Here is a 15,052-nt window from a genome sequence, read left to right on the forward strand (position 1 = left end):
GGTTTGTGGTGACACTCGTCCGGTCAAGTCTGTCGCTATCGACCCTCTCTTCAATCATCGGGTTTCATATCACCACGCCACGCCATCCTCACCATCCTCACCCCTCGTTGGGTCTTCTCGCCAAATCCAAACCCCACAGTTCTTGGTGCTTGTTTGTTTTTGGGTTGGATTGGGTTGATACACTGGCAGATTTTCTCTCTTCTTTTCTTCACTCCCCCCTTCTGGCCGTCTGCCGGACCTGGTCAATTATTTTCTAGACCTTTCCTTGCGTCTCTTTTGTTTTTCTTTTCTTCTTCTAATTTTCATTTTGTGACCAGTCAAGTGCCAAGGTGGCCATGACTTCCACAGCCGGAGCCGAAGGCTCGGAAGATGTCAATGACTTCCTGCTTCGTATTCGGGAGTTAGGCGAAAGGCGCGACAAGGAGGACGAAGAACGCACGAAAAAATTGGAGGAGGAGATCTTGAAGGGTCGACGGGAAAGACAGGCGAGAAGAGCTGGTATTGTGGCCTCCCTTGTGTTTTCGTTCTCCCCGGTCGCGGCTGTCCTGACATGTCTCAATGGACAACTGTACTTGTCGCCGGCTTGTCAATCTCAGAAGCTGATCGTGCCTCTTCTGGGGTGTCAATGTAGAGCGGGCTAGATCGATCTCGCCGACAAAAGACTCTCCTCCCCTGTTCGATACGGCTCGATTGAGCATGCCTCCACCCACCACACCGCGAGCAATCGACCCTCCCGAACAACTCGAGCCAACTCGACTTGAGCCAACACGGTACGACCCTGAGCGGGAATCCACTCCGAAGTCAGATTTTATTCGAGACGACGTATCAATGACGACCGACGGAAGTCGGAGGGGGTCGAGAGCGGAAGGAAGCGAAATTGAAACGTCCCCTAAGCCTCCCTCAACTTCCACATCGCCTCTTCGAAGCAGAACGGGAACCTTGTCCTGGCAACAAAGACCGTCGTCGCGGGATCTTGGCGGCAGCAGATCCTTTTTCTCTAGCTCCCCCACCCGCGAGAATCGCTGGAGAGCCATGTCTACAACCTCGAATGATGATCATGCGGCGCCTCGGAGCCCGAATGCGTTGTCGCCCGCAGCTAAGGAGCCCCCTATACTCAATCCAACGGAAAGAACCCTCGGCTCTCCAATTCGCAACAAACCTGCAGAAGAAATTGTCCCGGAGACTACTCCGGAAGCGAGTAGTAACAAAGAACCTGTTCCAGAAGTCGAAAACACCCCCGAACCGGAGAAAGAAGCCACCGAGCAGGAACTCCCGGAGGTGGCGCGGTCACGCTCACCATCCCGAGCAAGCTCGATATTTGCGGATAGCAGTATAAGTAATCGGTATTCGAGTGTATCTTCGGTGTCGACGGCTACTGGTCTCGGCTCACCGATCCCTCTGTCGAGTGCACAGAAACTGGAGCCCACGAAAACCGAGCCAAGTTCGGAGGAGCAGACGTCGCCCATATCGCCCAGACGACTCTCTCCCGAGCGCTCGAGATCGTCATCACCCACGAAGGGACTGGGCGGCTTTGTACAGAGCGCGATGATGAAACGATCGGACAGCGTATCAAAACGGTGGAGCGCCCAGCTTCCATCGGGACTTGCACGGGGAAACTCGTTCGCTAGCAACCGAAATAGTTTTGCGGCACCTAGCAACATAGAAACCTTTCCTGCAGCTCCTAGGTTGAGCAGGGACGGTTCCATGTTACATCCTCGCCCAGGATCTAGCCACAGCGAAGCCACGGTTGTCAGTAACAAAGAGAGCGAACGCCCCGCGACACCTCCTGTGCCTGGTGGCAATTTCAACACGCAGCTTGAAGATAGTCCCAGCAGACCACCTCTAGCCCTCAACACCAAATCTTCCAGTGGGGTGGCTGGTGAACGTCCATCCACACCCCCGGTGTCCGGCGGAAGTGGCATTGGACGGTATCACGACTCGCCCGGCAGACCTCCTCTTTCCTTACACGCTAGATCCTCAAGCGCAGTAGGTACCGATCAAGGCTCAGAGGCCGGATCTTTGCCTCCGACCAGTCCGGCAGTGTCGAGGACAATGGACCCGAAGCGGTGGAGCCCCACGAAATCGACTTGGTTGGAGAGTGCCTTGAATCGGCCAGATTCCCCCCGGCACAAGAAGCAGCCTTCTCAATCGACACCACCATGGGTGAGGGACCGACAGTCCAAGGGCAGTATCGATTTGGGCCGCAAGAACAGCTTCAAGGAAGTCACTCCTGTGGGGCTGATGCGAACTGCTGTTCCCGGCAGTCATTCGAAGACCTCAAGTGTATCTGGAATTCCTGATCTCCTGGGCGTCCAGGAAACGTCGAAAGCCAAGGAGGAACCTGTGAATAAGGCAGTGGAAGAGCCTGAGAACAAGTCCAACGAGGAACACGAGAAGAAAGATCAAGAGGAGAAAAATACGGTCAAGGAAGAACCTGAAATCGAGGCTAAAGAGGAGTCAGAGAGCCTAGCCAAGGCAGAGCCTGAGAGCCCTTTGAAAGAGGAGCCTGGGGATCCGGTGAAACAGGAGCTCGAGAGCCCAGTAAAAGAGGAACCCGAGAACAAGGTTGAAGAAGAGCCTGAGGCTCATGTCGCTGAGGTGCCTGAGGATTCAAAAGCCGAGGACAACACGGAGTCGACCCCTCAACAAAGCAGTGAACCCGCGGCAGAAACTATCCTAGACAAATCGGCAAAGGCGGAAATTGAGCCACAAAACACAGGGAACGATGCTCCCGGGCGCAAGCGTGCCCCTTCCCTCCACATCGCCCAGAAGTCAAGCGTCGATTTGGCCCTCTCTTCTCCTCGCGATCCCCTGCTGAACCGTCCGAAGCCCCAATCTCCTGTGATAGATTTCCGCGCTAATCTTCGACGTCGCGAAGTGGTGAAGGATGAGTCGCGTCAAGAGGAACCAGAATTCAAAAATATATTTGGAAAGCTCAAGAAGACGGAAACCTCAAACTATGTTGCACCCGATGAGCTTAAGGGGAACATCTTAAAAGGAAAGGCGGCGCTCAACGCGACTGGAGGACCGAAGAAGTCGCAGAGAGTTGACGAACTGAAAGACAGTATCCTGAAGCAGAAAGAAGCCATGAAAGCCGGCGGGGGCTCGGTGAGGCGGAATACTGCCGGAGAGATGGATGCTCCTCCAACGCTGGTGCCAGAAGCCATTGCTAGGCGAAACACTCTGAGCAAGCCCAGCAATGATGTGTCTCCCAACACACCAACATCCCCTTCCCTTAGGGACTTTGGAACGCCGCGGGTCTCGCAAGACACCCAGCCCCCGATTCTATCCCCACAAGAGCCTATGGATTCTGGCACTTCCTCTACACAGCCTAAAGCTTCGGAAGAACAGAAGCCTAGGGCGCCCGACGCGCCCCAGCCTCAAGCTGAGCCCGCCAAACTTGAAGAAACGGGTGACGACGAGAAGAACGCCAACAGCACTCCGGTCGACTTAGTTGAACAGAATGACGCACCAGTGACGGACAAAAAGCAAGAAGAGTCGGGAGAGGAAGCCATCAAACCGGTGCGTGCTTTGCCATCGAGCACTGATGCGCAGGCAACGACTGCGCCTGCTGCCACTGAAGGTCCTGCTGCTAAAGGTAAACTTGCAGGCCGAATAAATCCTGCCTTGGCGGGCCTCCTATCGCGCGGGCCACCCGTTGCAGCGAATGGAACCGACAGAACGCTTCCTTCGACTTCTTCCAACGATACTGGTGTTGAAGCGTCCAAGTCAGCCGCGCCCCTCACGCATGTGACGAAAAATCGTGCGAGAGGCCCGAAGAGGCGTCTTCCGAATGCTGCTCCCCAACAGGAGTCAGAGCCTTCTTTGGAAGACAAGAAAGAACTGGAAGACAAGCAAGAATTACAAGAATTACCGTCCCTGTTTGTGGATAGCAAGGAGCCAGAGGTCAAGAACCCTCCTGAGCACGCTGTTGGTGGCTCCAACTGGCCACTGCCGGATATCGATTTTGGATCGCAAGACTCATCGGAGACCAGCTTGGCTCAACTTGCTCCGTCGGCAACCAACAAGCCTACAGAATTCAGAAGGACTATTCCCCGGATGTCTTCGGTTGATATCAAGCAAAAATCGGAAGGACTGAGCCCAGCTCCTTCCCCTGGTTTGGACCTACGCTTCTCCGATCACGAAAGGTCTCCCAGCGAAGACGCCGAGACTCTGGAGGACTCTCCCTCTCGCCGACCAGTGCCCCCATCTAAGGCCTCGAACCCGTCAACTCCGGTTGTTGGCCAGGCCCGAACCTCGCAGATCCAATACTCGTCGCCATCTCCCTCGCCCCTGCGCACAAGTTTCAAGGAGAATCAGATCCACCCGCCGCCATCATATCGGAAGACCCCCGGTGTAGGGCCTCCTTGGTCCAGGGAATCGTCTCCCCGCGACAAGGCCTTGCCATCCCCTCCCGTTCCCCCGAAATTCAATGCCCCCGCCGATCAGCTTTCATCGCCGAGATCCTCAGCGTCGTTGGTTCCCCAGGCGGATGAATCTCTGGAAGCCATCTCCGGCTTTTTCAAGACATTCCCCAGCTCCAGTAACCGCGTGGACATCGATCCTCAGTTGACGCTAGAGAATAAGAGCGACAACCAGAAGATCCGGACGTTGAAGAAGCAGATGTGGGAGATCACGGGGGACGGCAAGCGCCAGGACCTCCCAGTGAACCAGGAGTATATTCTATACGAGGGCAGTATGTATTTGTGCGTGCACATGTTTGAGGCTGAAGGTAGCATTCGCTCGGAAGTACATCTCTGGTGCGGCGACGATGTAACCGACGCATCTGTCGACGATGCACAGTCTTTCTCACGAAGAGTCGCCAAGGAGAATGGTGCCAAATTGGAAGTCATCAAACAGGGCAAAGAAACCGCCCGCTTCATCCAGGCACTTGGCGGCATCCTCATCACGCGCCGGGGCTCTAGCTCCCGCTCGAGCTCATCTGCGATTTTCATGCTCTGCGGACGGAAACATCTGGGCCAAATGGTGTTCGATGAGGTGAATCTCTCGCCTAGCAATCTGTGCACAGGCTACCCCTTCGTGATTTCGGCCATGTTTGGAAAGCTGTACCTCTGGAAGGGTAAAGGCAGCTCGGCAGAGGAGATTGGAGCAGCTCGACTGATTGGCATGGACCTGGGTCTGACGGGTGAATTTGAAGAAGTGACCGAGGGAGAGGAGCCCGAGAGTTTCTTTGAGGTGTTTCCGCCATATGCCGAGACTGGCGACTACATGGATGAGGACTTCTGGCGGCTGAAACCCAACCATGACCGTTTCCGCCTGCGGCTGCTTCGCATCGACCACGAGCTTGGACAGCGGTCTGGGTTCTGGCTCCGGCGATCAGGCTCGGCATCACCGGTGATCCGACCGAACGACACTGTCCAGGAGGTGGAGCCTTTCTGCCAGAAGGATCTCGCAGGAAAGGGGATCTATGTTCTGGACATCTTCTTCGAGATCTATGTGTAAGTATTTCCGTGCACGGACTTCCATTCCGATTGAAGAACTCATTATTAACCCTCTGTTCAGGATCGTTGGCGAACAATCAACAAACCGACCAGGCGAGTTCGCCTCGGCCGTGGTCTTCGCGCACGAGTATGGCATTCTCGCTGCCTCCCTTCAGGATCGACCGTTCATCCCCAAAAGCTACGTCGCACTGGGAGGAATCCCCGACTCCTGTCGCAGTGCATTCCGGAAATGGGTGCCGCGCTCTCCCTCCACGCCTCCTCCACGCGTCTTCCCTCTGAATGCTGCCATCGAGGCAATCCGCTCTTAGACAAACCCTTGATCTACGGCTCGATCTTTCGGTCTAATTTTCTTTCTGTTTCTACTATTCTTCTTTCTATGTTGATAGATTAAGTGCATTTGGATTGTGCATATAACTGGCTTGTACAGAGACGGCGGTCAATCGGAGCCAACGCCAGGACATAACTGGGTAGGAGCATGATCCAAGGAGCCTTGGGATGGAGCGAATTCGGGCGATCTCTTTGCATGTTTTTCACGGGAGTTACTTTCTTGTTTTTCTGTGCTTTGCGCTGTTTATATGGAGGCCATTTTCTGGTTGCATGTATGGGTTATCTCCAGGGTTTACGGGTAGACATTCTGGAGAGGACCAGATCGACTGGTTGTATTATCACATTTCTTGAGTGTTGCTAGAACATGGATCATCAACCCAACCTTTTCACTTTAGACCCATCTGTTCATGACTCTTCCATCTTATCAGCGCGAAAACCGACCGGACCGAAGTCCGACCCACTCCGCGTTGCCGTCATCCGTCGCTGCCTTTTCATCATCCGCCGCTTTGCTCTTTCCCTTCATCGTACGACAGGGCCAATTTTTTTTTTTTTTCCTCTTTCTACCTTCCCCTCTCCCCCCTCATTGGGGCAATCCTAATCCTGACAGGTGCCTACTACTAATTTTGCAGCCTTCAGTATGTCTTGATTGGTTCCGCGCTTCATCCGAACCCTTGGTGCTTCTTTTTTCATTTTTCTTTCCCTATCTATCTTTTCTTGTCTATCGCGATGTCTCCGAACCTCGACCCCGCCGTCCTCCGAGAGCTTTCGCGCCTCGACCCCGCGGTGCCTTTCCGCGCTTCCTCCGACTATCTCCACCACACGTGGGCGAAGACCTTTTACTCGCGACCCGAACTATACCTGCGACCGCAGTCAATTCCCGAGATCGAGAAGGTGGTGACGTTGGCTCGGCGATGTCGTCGTCGCTTGGTGGTTGTCGGAAGTGGCCACTCGCCTTCCGACCTGACCTGCACGTCGGCGTGGCTGGTCAATCTGGATGACTTTAACCGGGTGCTGGACGTTTCGCAGGAGACCGGGATGGTGACGGTGGAGGCGGGGATCCGACTGAGGGATTTGGGCGCACATTTGGAACAGTTTGGCCTATGCCTGTCCAATTTGGGTAGCATTGACGATCAGTCGATCGCCGGGGTGATTACAACGGGTACGCACGGGAGTTCTCTGTGCCATGGATTGATCTCTGAGTGTATCACGTCTCTTACCTTGATGCTGGCGAATGGGCAGTTGGTGCGCTGCAGCGCGACCAGTAACGCGGCGCTCTTCCGGGCGGCTCTGATCTCTCTCGGAGCGCTGGGCATCATTGTGGAGATCACTTTCAAGGCGGAACCCACGTTTAATATCGCCTGGCGACAGACCCGGCGCTCGCTGTCTAGCGTCTTGGACGAGTGGTCAACTGGGGTGTGGACCTCGCATGAGTTTGTTCGCGTCTGGTGGATGCCATATCTGAAGAGTGCGATTGTGTGGCATGCCGATAAAACCGATCGGCCTCTGCAGGCCCCACCCGCAAACTTCTACGGCGAATGGTTTGGATATCATGTGTACCATAACCTGCTGGCCCTCTCGAATTATGTCCCCCGAATCCTCCCGTGGGTGGAGTGGTTGGTGTTTGGGTTGCAATACGGGTTCAAGGCCGAGTCAACAGTGACTGAAGCGGTGGAGCCGGCCCGTCAAGGCCTGTTGATGAATTGTTTGTACTCGCAGTTTGTCAACGAGTGGGCACTACCTTTGGAAAAGGGTCCCGAGGCTATTACCCGTCTGTCCGCCTGGCTCCACGGCGACATGGAAACCGCGCGGATCCCGCTGCCTGTCCAAGGCGTGTGGGTGCATTGTCCAATCGAGGTGAGAGTGTCCGACACGACGCACAACCGAAACCCACGCCCGTTCCTTGACCCTACATGCGCCGACGGACCCACGTTGTATCTCAACGCGACTCTCTACCGACCATATCTCCGGGATCCTCCGTGTATGGAGCGGTATTACGAGGCGTTCGAGTGGCTTATGCGCGAGATGGGGGCGAAACCACATTGGGCGAAGAATTTCAGAACGACAGGGCCGCAAGAGCTGCGCGAGCTTTACGGCCAGGATATGGATGAATGGTTGGACGTGCGCCGGGAAGTAGACGTCGACGGCATGTTCCTTGGCGAATGGCATCGTCGCAACCTTGCTCTTCTCCCCCGTGGCGAAAATGAGTCAAAGGCCGCGGAGCCGGCTATTCTTCCTCTCATGGAGCGCGAGAAGGCCCGTCGCAAGGCGGACATTCATGGAGCCGGCGATGGAATGGAGTGGATTGGAGACAAGTCGTGGCAGGCGCATTCAGGGAACCAGGATGTTCCATCCAGTCGGGAGAAGAAAGAGTATGTTTTCCCGGACGGCGTGAATGCAAGTTCTCCCACGACAGCGACCAGCGAGGAAAGTTTCGACGTACTAGCCGCTGGTGAGGCTAGCATCCTTCTTTCAGATGACCGCTTGTAAATCAAATGAAGGACAAGGGGGTTAAAAAAAAACATCTCTTAGCTTTGTTCCTGTCCTCAAGGCAGCGAAAGAGAGAAATTCTCTGTATTATTTTTACCATTTGTTCTCTTGTCTCCCTGGTCCGTTGACGTCTTCAACTGGCCGGGTAGAATATCCTGTTATGACCATAAATGCACATTACTTCTTTTGACTTTTCTTTTTCTTTTTATCTTTTCTTATTCTGATTATTATTATCGCCGGTCACCCAATTCCCGCAGGTCTCTGCCGTTGCGTCTTACTCGGTTCTGATTAGCCCTGATTGTTTGCTTTTGAACCGGGGTCTGGATCGGCTTCTAGTGAGCACCAATGGATGGACGGTTACTCCGATTCTCGCCAATTCGGTCATTGGGTCAGCATTGAGACTGTGTTCGTGTCAAATTATCAGGTATCTTATTGCCAAGGAAGGCGGCTTTTCCTTGTCGTCATATCTGGCAGATTAAGTCTATCTCCGGCATCAGACTTCGGCTGTTAGTCTTGGTCTTGGGCACTGGTTATCATCCTGACGAAGGGCGCGAGGGGATGGATGCACGGTCACATGTACAGTATATCCAAAGTGTCATGTTGGCCCTGCGCGCTGAACAAGGCATTGTTATGTGCCATAGTCTTTGCCTAAAGTGGCGGTCCCCGTCTCCTCCGCAGTCGTCGGTGAGATGACCCCCGAGTTGCCTATATTGCCTGCCGGTATGTATATGCATGGAAGCCTTCTGCCTAGGCAAGGCTCATGTAGGTAGGTGGGAAGGAAGGGGGAAGGAGACCGGCTGTGTATGCACTGATAATCTTCTTTTAAGCATCAGCACTATTGTCTCCACGTATTTCCGTATAGACCTCTGGGGAAGGGAGTAGTGCCTACCATGGACTTACTCGGACTTCTAACCACACCGTCTTGTCCTATCCCAGCATCTGACTCACCGATCAGAATTGAAACCCAGGCTCTCTTCCTTGTCTAGCCCCTTCCACATCGTGAGCCCTGTGTAAGAGAAATACGCCGGGTTATGTCATGATATGCAAGGAATACCAGGATGATGCTCTTTGGCAGATGAAGAAGGATCGATGGGCTTACAAGGGGGACCCGAGATTAGGAGACCACGGAGGCCTGTAATCAATATTTTCTGTGCGAGGAATTGAAGGGCGACGGAGGAGAGAAACAAACGAAGGAAGGCGGACTGGGAGGGTTTGGAAAGGGAAAAGCTCCCGCCATTCGCCCTTTTCCTTCTCTTTTCTCTTTCCTTCTTTTTCTCCTTCTCACCAGCTCCCGGACTGTTGTACTTCTTCCTCCAATCGCCATGCGGTTGATCGCGCGAGTGAAACCCAATGATATGTATGGACTGACAGGTTTCATGGACGGCATCGTCAAGAAATCAATGAATATGGAGAGATTTCCAGACAACAAGAGCAGAGCAAAAGAAGTTTCGAGACTGGAAAGGCCATCCATATCAACTGCAAATCACTCTCTCTGTCCCCTAGGACCACGTCGCACCTCTAAAAAGGCTTCTGGGAATATACAGTAGCGACCAGATTCTACATACGGGGGAGGTACTCGAGTTCTTCAGCGCGAGGGCTCGAGGCCCGCGGTGGAGAAAGATGCCAGCAATATCCCCCCTCCGCCTTGTCTTTCTCTCCCCCTCCGACAGGGTGTGAACGGACCTATTGTCCCTGTACACGCTCATTCTCTCTCGCCGTGTCCCCTCCATTGGTCCCGGAGAGGCTCCCCTAGGCCCCAAGACGGGCAGAAAGAGAGAGGGGTACGGCTGCCCTGGCCCTGGCTCTTAGCACCTGTACTAAGGAGGGGGGGAAAGGGAGCGAAGGATGCTCATCCCTGCTCTGTCAGAAATCTATCTATCAGAAGTGACATGCGTCTTGAGAAATGGGATTGTTGAGTGGTCCTTTCTCTGCTTTTCTTTGTTTCCCCCTCTCAATCCTTGTTTTGTCCTGCCTTGTCATCTCTTTTCCCCACCCCCTTGACGCTCTATCTTTTGGACACAGTCAAGGGCGTTACCTGACGTACCGGGACGTGCATAGATATATACGAAGTCAAGGCTTTGGTGCCACCTTTCTGTGCACCCCAGACCATTTCGAGTCCGTCGGGCTGAGCTCTTCTGGCGGCACATTCGGATCCAGTCTCGTCAAGAGGGCCGCTAGCGCGACTGACTCTGAACAATCTACCGGACAAAGTGGCTGTTCAACACACCTGCCCGTCAGATGATATGCAAGCCTCGAGGGAAAGGCATAAGAAAAAGAAAGTCCATTAATGCCTCGCCTACTATACTGGTTCTTGCACGACAGCGATCCCCTGTAGGGGGAATGTGTTCAGGGATGCAAATCTTAGGGGCAGCGACCAATAAGCACATCTTCTCACTGCTTGCTGTACGCCGAAACCCAGTGTCGATGGAATCCTGTGTGACGAAATCTTGGTAGGAAAGAATTAAAGGCCGCGCTGAACTCGATCCGATCTTGCCGCGGTGATTATCCGAGCGAGAGTTAATGGGGGATTTTGTGCAGCTCCAGATGCAATCAAGGTGACCTGTATAGCGCAGTTATCGGACAAGATTTGCCTTGACAGCATGTCACGAAAACTGCCTATTGGATTGCTCGTCCGCTTGGCGTCGCGCTGGGTCAAGAGGAGGCACGCGCTCACCCTCTGCATACGATAGTTCTTAAAAGTGATGGTGATGGTCATCCGTGCGCCAATGACAATGGTTCGAGCAGCCGATACGCGCCCAGGAATGGCATAAGCTGATTTTCTTTTCACCGATTCAAAATCGTCCTCGATCCTGCAGCACATGTTCCATGCCTTGGATATGTGCCTCTCCTCCTGCCGCCAGCTTACGGGATGAGACCTGCATGATCTTTCTCCTTCTTTCCCTCTTTCCCTCTCTCTCTCTCCGATTGCGGGCAACGAGGGTCACTGACCATCTTTCCCGCCAGGTGATGTGATTTGAATGCTTACTTTGCGTGTCGCTGCCCAAATGACAAGGGTAATGTCCGGCTACTGCCGATGGTTTCTTTCCTCTTAATCGTTTTTAATTTCTCCATTTTATTCCCTCGCGGTGACGGCTCGGACCGTTGACAGGCATGACCCTCTGGCATGTCAAAGCCAGCGAAGCTGATCACCTGTATCTGAAAACAACAACCGACACAAAAGAAAAAAAAGAAAAAAAAGAAAAAAATTCACCCGCGGGGACCCCCCCTGATGTACCTGCCAGGCTGCCATCGCCCCAAAGGTCCGAGGGACGTCGAGCGACCGTACCGGTTGATATCGTGACAGAGCGCAATCCACGTCACCCTCAAGTCGTCCTCGGTGTACATCGCAAGGTGGGGAAGTCATTGTCGTGGGTGTCGCGCTGTCGGTGTATATGCGGGGCATCATTTCTCTTGATAAACTTGGTATCAAGTTGATCTCTCAGCCTCTCTTATTTTATTTTATTTTATTTTTTCTGGTTATGCTTTTATATTTCAAATTGTTTACCCCTTACGAATATCTGGCTGAACCCCCACCTGCTTGCTTCTCTAAAAGCAATCCCACTTCTACCCCTCCCCCTCCTTTTTTGATTATTTATTAAAAGAACTTTTTTTTTATTCTTCTAAACCCCTCCTGGGCTATAGATTATTAGTCAGGGCTCCTCGCTGCAGCCTTTTTGAACCAGTTGATCACCCAGGAAACGTGCAATTGTTCTATTCCACTTGCTTGTGCTCTTTGTCATATCGTTTAGATGTCTACCATGATGTCCAAACAACCCAAGCTTCGTCCCAAATCCCACATTCCTGGCTTTCCAGATGCCATGTATGACCTCTCGACGATATCGTCGCTGTCCAACCTGGAGTCGCGCGCGGGTCTAGGGGACGAGAAGCACGACCAGCGGGTTTTTCGAGTCAAGCGCAAGCATGTCTTGAAAGCCTGCGATCGGTGCAGAGTCAAGAAAACCAAGGTTGGTGAAACAGTGGAGGCACCTGGATCGTTCATTTGCACTTGTTTCGGCCTCGTCAAGTCACTCGATGGGCCAGTCATACTCATTCATGCTAGTGTGATGGGAAGCAACCATGTAATCGTTGTTCGGCCTACAATCATCCTTGTCTGTTCCGAGAGAGAAAGGCGACTCAGACGAAGGTCTACTCGCGCGGGTGAGAAATCAGCTTGTCCTTGTTGTTCCTGTCGTTGAGGTGACGCTGACCTAGATTTGGCATGATGGCTTTAGATTCGTCGAGATGCTCGAATCGCACCACTCTCTTGTCGTGAAAGCTCTGCAGAGGCTGTATAAGCTTTGCATCAACAAAGAAGACTTTCCCGGGGAGCCTCTCGTGGAAGCTCCTGACGGATATCCACTGACGCATGCGATCCTGGACCGTCTAGGGCTGATCAAGCAGGCCGAGGAGAATCCGGAGGAGCCAGATGAAGACACTGAAGACCTTCAGTATCTGCGGTTTCTGTCCACCTCGACCGGCTGCAGTCCCACAACCGATCCATCCCCGGAGCCCGCGACTCCACCGGATCCCTCGTCCAGTAACTGCAGCCCCACCAAGCTTTCGCCCAAATCTGGCGCATCCTGGAAGTGGGACTATCCGCCGCTCCAGCCAGTCAATCCTCCGGGCCACTATCCCAACTATCAATCCTTCCACGGCATGGCCATACCCCGGCCACCCATAATGCCGGCGGGTCATCCTACCGAGACCAAATGCCAGGAACCCGTCCACTCCGTGTCCGATCAGGATCACCCCTATCTCTGCTACATGGACAATAACTGTGGTGGAGAGTTGATGAAAAGTCGCCTCCCCTCTGGCATGACCACCGAGCCCGGTAGCCACCATATGCCAGCCCCGGCCAGCATGTCCGTTGATATCCTCGGAGACTACAACCTGCATCTTCATGAGCCGCAGCAGACCGTTTATTCCGGTATTGCACCTGGCTGGAATTTCCCGTGTGGGTAGCCGTATCTATAGGACCGATTCCTAGGATATCGTCCTTCTCTTATGTGTTCCGAGTTGTCTTTCAACTTTTTCCCCCTCCCTCCCTCTCTTTCTCATTGCCTCGCCCCAGAGATAAATATGCATTCTCGGACAATTCCGTCAAATCTCCTTTTCTTTTAGGATCATTATACCTTCACTCAGTCCGGCTTGTTCCTCACCTTCGTTCCTCAGACTATGGCGTTTATACCCCAACCCTATCGTCTCATGCCCCCATCATGACAATTTCCAATTCCAGACCATTCCAGAATACCCCAGCGTAGCAAGTGCATTGTCCAGTTATTTCTCTGTTCGGTCCCACGAACAAATAGATATCAGTTCGGCTCCTGAGACCCTAACAGATCGGCTTACAGTTTTGCCTGCTCTATGGTTTTATATCTTCTTCTTTCATTTCTACTTCTACTTCTTCCGTTACACCTACTTTACGACTTGATCACGCTTGCAATGATTTGTCTCCATACATATTTCTTTCTATATATATCCAAATATCCCGCAATGGTATTTCGTTGAAATCTTTTCGGACTTTTCGTTCTTGATGTATTCAGTATGGATATCTATCGTTGCTTTTTGCTTTCTCTATGTAGTTCTTCTCTTTTCTTTCCCATTTACGGTGGTGCGTCTTATTCTTTACTTGGCTTGTATGGGGTAAGTAGAACGGTTTAAACATGCCAAATAAGACGTGGACATGAACCTGGGAAGGAGGGATATAAAAAAAGAAAGAAAGAAAGAAAGAGATAGAAGAAACCAAATCAAGCGATGTTTTTTTAAATTTGAGAAATACATTTACTATAAGTAAGGTGTATATATACTTCCTTCCTACCCACGTTTTATCTAGCTAACTAGATTCCCTATATAGACCTCTACCTATAAAAAGGTTAACTGATATCATATCATTTGAGTAGAAACGAGGATTGAGAAGAGAATAGCACATGTGCCAAACCATGAAATAAAAATAAAATAAAAATAAAAGTAATAATAGAAAAAAGACACAAGCCATAGTTTTAGTTAACGAAGAGATAGAAAGAAAAGAATTCAACAGAACTCCCAAAGTTAATGCATGCATATATATATATACCTAATACCTAATAAGACAAGGAATGGAATGGAAAGAACGTGGACAGACAGACAGACAGACAGACAGACAGGGTAAAAGGTCGATATGCACAAAAGAGAAGATAAAGATAAAAGGTAAGAGGTCATTCATGTGCGCGTGCTTGAGTAGACTGGACTGCACATACATATCACAGCTCAACTCAGCTCAGCACATCACATCACATCCCTCCCGAAAAAAAACAAAAGTAAAATAAGCCCCAGGAAAAGGGGAAACAAACAAACAAAAAGAACCATCAAAGGGAATCATAAAATGATCACGCCACGAACCATTTCAAAAGAATCAAACACAACCAATAGATAAAGTGAAAGAAGGAAAATGTGTAATGTTGGGCTGTTTGTAGTTTTGATTTCTCTGAATCGCCCTATCCCATTCCATCAAATTCCAGTATTGCCTGAATAGATAGATAGTCTAGATTGCTTGCTTGCTTACTTACTTATTTGCCAGAAAGAGATGAAAGATTGATTGACTGATGGACTGGTAGATAATGTAGCAGGGCCTCGATGAAAATGTGGTAGGTATTGATTGGTATCTTGATTGAAGTAAAATTTTGTCGGGATCAGTATTCATTCATATTCCTTTCCCCCTATCTTCTTTGTTTTCTCCCTCTAGACATGTTTGTGGGTTTGGATGGATTGGTAGGTCATGTCACAAAGGATCTTCTTGA

At 51.7% G+C, this 15,052-nt stretch overlaps 3 protein-coding genes across 3 annotated transcripts; all 3 read left to right on the plus strand.

The window, feature by feature from the left end:
- Window positions 1-335: 335 nt before the first annotated feature.
- On the plus strand, window positions 336-5,770 carry LDX57_009977 (putative gelsolin repeat protein; the record flags this gene model as incomplete). Its single annotated transcript, XM_046091720.1, has 3 exons — window positions 336-498; window positions 632-5,459; window positions 5,524-5,770. 3 exons carry the CDS (start codon window positions 336-338, stop codon window positions 5,768-5,770), a joined length of 5,238 nt encoding a protein of 1,745 aa, XP_045947697.1.
- A 745-nt stretch (window positions 5,771-6,515) lies between these two features.
- Window positions 6,516-8,276, plus strand: ALO1 (D-arabinono-1,4-lactone oxidase; the record flags this gene model as incomplete). The annotated part of the gene is made up of 1 exon (XM_046091721.1): window positions 6,516-8,276. The coding sequence occupies one exon, from the start codon at window positions 6,516-6,518 to the stop codon at window positions 8,274-8,276; it is 1,761 nt and encodes a 586-aa protein (XP_045947698.1).
- A 3,758-nt stretch (window positions 8,277-12,034) lies between these two features.
- Window positions 12,035-13,238, plus strand: LDX57_009979 (uncharacterized protein; the record flags this gene model as incomplete). The annotated part of the gene is made up of 2 exons (XM_046091722.1): window positions 12,035-12,270; window positions 12,509-13,238. The coding sequence occupies 2 exons, from the start codon at window positions 12,035-12,037 to the stop codon at window positions 13,236-13,238; spliced, it is 966 nt and encodes a 321-aa protein (XP_045947699.1).
- Between the last annotated feature and the right edge of the window lie 1,814 nt (window positions 13,239-15,052).

The sequence above is a fragment of the Aspergillus melleus genome (genome assembly GCF_016097325.1).
Source record: "Aspergillus melleus strain CBS 546.65 chromosome Unknown contig6, whole genome shotgun sequence".
NCBI classification, from domain to species: Eukaryota; Fungi; Ascomycota; class Eurotiomycetes; order Eurotiales; family Aspergillaceae; genus Aspergillus; species Aspergillus melleus.